The 3,663-nt window shown below is 43.6% G+C and overlaps 1 protein-coding gene across 1 annotated transcript; it reads left to right on the top strand.

Annotated features, from left to right (window-relative positions):
* Positions 1-2,270: 2,270 nt before the first annotated feature.
* On the top strand, positions 2,271-3,253 carry LOC104960709 (serine/threonine-protein kinase OSR1-like; the record flags this gene model as incomplete). The annotated part of the gene is made up of 4 exons (XM_010788862.1): positions 2,271-2,332; positions 2,535-2,644; positions 2,888-2,989; positions 3,120-3,253. Coding segments are annotated over exons 2-4 (308 nt in total), but the record flags the coding sequence as incomplete, so codon positions are not given.
* Positions 3,254-3,663: the final 410 nt, after the last annotated feature.

Below are 3,663 nucleotides of genomic sequence, written 5' to 3'. Positions count from 1 at the left end.
CCTAATTCATATCCTGTAGTTTACATGTATTCCGATTTAGCACCACTAAGAGTGCAATTCGCTAATCGACCTCAGCGTTACGCCTACATTTGTTCGGATTTCTTATGAATGATCAGTGTGTTTTAAGCTCTTCATCATTGGCATAAAAACATGTTTCTCCAACCAGCATTGGGTCAACTTTCTGACATGTTTTCCAGAAGCATCCTCAGCTATTGTTCGCGCCAAATATGATTTAAGTAACGTTAGCGTGGCCTGAACTGAGCCCGTTGAAATGCAGCTCATAATTGGCTAACCCCTGACTCACAGGAAGCCGTGACTGGACCCACTGAGAGAGGACGCTGTGGTTTCAGCCTCAGGTGGTCCTCCTCTGTGCAACCCTTAAAAAGCAACTTTTCAAATGACCAGGCGTAAATCACCCACACTGACGCTCAAGGTGGAGGACGAGCGCGTTCTTCTTCTTTCTAAGCGCCAAGCAGTGAGAGGCAGAAACTGGAACACACGGGCCGTTTTTCAATGTCGAGTAAAGCTGCTCCACTACTTCAAGCATACTACGTCATCGAGTGGCGCCGAATCACTGTTTAAATGCCCAGCATACAGGTGCTACCAAGCAAGCCTCCTCGACATTGAGAAACGGCCACTGTGACCTGAAAGCACCTAGCTGTGATGTCAGGACAGTAAAAAGAGACACGCCTTTCCAAGCCACGAGCAAAAGCCGTCATGTCTGTTCTTCATCCCCTTCCGCTGAATCATCCCTCGATACATCATTGAACTCGTCTAGACCTTATCAAAGTTTGGAGACATGTAGAACACAGACACTCTTTCTCCCTGAAAACACTTCAGAGTCTGAATAGTTGTATCATCCCTGCAGATATTTGCCCTCCTCTGGGAATCCCCATGCGGTGCATCTTCAGCCAAAGGTCCTAATATGTCCCGTATGCTGTATTCCTCCTGTGAGGCTCACTGTGTGCCACTCCCTGTCACTGTGAGATCGGCTGTGACACTCCTCGCAAATAATCTCACGAATTCACCAGCAATCGAACAAATATCTGAACCCTAACCTTGCGAACTCTTAAAGAAGCCCCGTTGTGCTTTTCTCCCTTTCCTGTAGTGTGTTATATCAGTTTTGCTGTGCATGTAAATGGTCTGAAAAGGCTCAAATCCCTGTGTGTTAAACTACAGATGCCACCTTGTCTCCCTTTTTGCTTCCAAACCTCATTAAGTCATTCAAATATCGGGATCCTTGGGTCGTTACAGAATGCATTTCAAAGTTGTCAGCATGCTTCAGCAGTATTCCTGTCTGAGAACAAGAATATCTCCAAACCACAATTACCTCTGCAGCATTTAACCCCCCGGTGTATCTGCTATTTGGCGATGTCTATAAGGATTAAATTATACACCAGATAAAGTGAGGCTTTGTTTCTGGGAAGCTGAGTCATCTCCAAAGCAATACTCCAAAGACACATCTATTTTTACTTTCATTGAGAGCCATTTGTTAGCTGGAAATATCCCACAGCATGTGTCTTTCAGTGCAATCTGACATGACTCTACTGCCCCCACCTGGTAGCAGGAGGAACTGCATCGGTTCTTGTCAGTCCAGCTTTAAGAGGTGATTCTGTGCTAATGAAATCTGTTGGAAGGCGTTGTTTCAGTGCTCCGGGGGTTGTGTGTCAAATCCCTCCTGCCATTATTCTCTTTTAAAAAGCTCTTCCTGAAAAGCCTGGACATCGTCTGTGACACCGCAGCCACCCTCGCCTTTTTATTCCCTCGTCTTTCACTTGACCCTTTCCACTTTCATCACTGAGAGTCTGTCACTATGACAACAGTGTCTGGCTGGTGAGGTGGCCGACAGACATCCCCTCTGAACCCTCTTATCACCACCAGGGGGAGGATGAACAGGGACGAACAAATGAACTACAGACTGTCTTGAGTTGCTAATAAATCTAAAATAAGAGTAGCGGAAAGATGAATCCTATTTCTTGTATGGAGAAGTAGAAAATACAATACAGCTTTATTTATAAAGTGCTGTACAGTCAAACAAAACATACAACCAATCACACGGCTCAGCTCACACACCATAAACAAGTCACAACCGTAGACAATTTAAAAGCAATAATCTACAAGATGTCAATACGCTAAGGAGGAGAAGAGGTGGGTCTTCAGAAGGGATTTAAACATCCCTAAAAAGTAAAGACAATATACTAAGGTAGCATGAACTCAGGTAATATTTCAAATAACTTGTGTCCTTTTTTTAATGTTTGAATTCTTGTCTTTCACAGAGATGTTAAGGCTGGAAACATTCTCCTCGGAGACGACGGTTCAGTGCAAATTGCAGGTATTTACCCGTCGACACCAACCTAGATTTAAAATGTCTGTTGTTTGTTTGTTTCAGCCCTTATTAAACTGCCAAGTGCCAATGGTGTATTTATGCATAGGAAGCCTTGTCCGTGGAGGAAAGCGACCCCTTCTTGACTTCCTGCTTCAGGTCCTTTCACTGTGCTTTTCTCTAATGAATACTCTCTGTTTCCCTGCTTCAGATTTTGGTGTCAGTGCGTTTCTAGCAACAGGTGGTGACATGACGAGAAATAAAGTGCGCAAGACGTTTGTGGGAACGCCGTGCTGGATGGCCCCCGAGGTCATGGAGCAGGTTGGTGCCAAGTTACAATCATTGACAACAGAAAACTCACAACTTTAATCAAAATAAATCTATTTAAATTCATCAAAAAGCTGCTGTTTTTCTTTGATTTCTTTACTGACACTATTGTCAAAATTGAAGGCCTATAGTTTATCATCTCGTTTGTAAGCCTATTATAAAGGACAGCATTTTGTACTTTAAATCCAACGTTGTCTACTTTTTTAAGATAAAGATTATATGTTTCTTTTTCCACAGGTGAGGGGTTACGACTTCAAAGCAGATATCTGGAGTTTTGGCATCACAGCCATCGAGCTTGCCACGGGGGCCGCGCCTTATCACAAATACCCTCCGATGAAGGTGAGGACACTGTGGAGCTTTCCTACTTAATGAGTTAATGACACAGAACAAATGCCATCTTTGACTTCCTGTAAACGCAGCGAACGAGATACCAAAGGTCTGTGACATTTGAGTAATGCTGTGTGTCCAGGTCTTGATGCTGACGCTGCAGAACGACCCCCCCGCTCTGGAGACCGGCGTCACGGACAAAGAGATGGTGAAGAAATACGGCAAATCCTTCAGGAAGATGATCTCCATGTGTCTACAGAAGGACCCGGAGAAAAGGTGTGGATTGTCTTTAAGAATACCTCTCAAACTCTACTTTCAGTTTGTGTGTACAGACAGAGAGATCGAAATACCGTTTCCCACAATCCCGAATACAATAACAAAGATATATTTAAAAAAAATGTATATACACATTTATACATATGTGACCCGCTCTATCGAAATCAGTCGGAAGTCTCAACGGCTCATTTCAAAATAAACGTGGATTTGTGTAAAAAAATAGTTTTTCGGGGTTCGGCTGTTTTGTTTGATTTTAAATAAACAAAGTCTTGGCTTTCAGAATATGAAACTTTTATTTCCAAAATCACACGATAAATACATGTTTGAAGCTTGTAAAGGGAAGAAGACAGCTCTCCCTCGCCGCTCTGCTGTTCCGCAGCGCCGCCCCCCCTCCCTCCGGCTGAAATTAT

The sequence above is a fragment of the Notothenia coriiceps genome, unplaced genomic scaffold (assembly GCF_000735185.1).
Source record: "Notothenia coriiceps isolate Sejong01 unplaced genomic scaffold, NC01 NC01_scaffold00032244, whole genome shotgun sequence".
NCBI lineage: Eukaryota > Metazoa > Chordata > Actinopteri > Perciformes > Nototheniidae > Notothenia > Notothenia coriiceps.
Note: the sequence above shows the minus strand (reverse complement) of the source record. Positions and strands in the feature narration are given on the sequence as shown.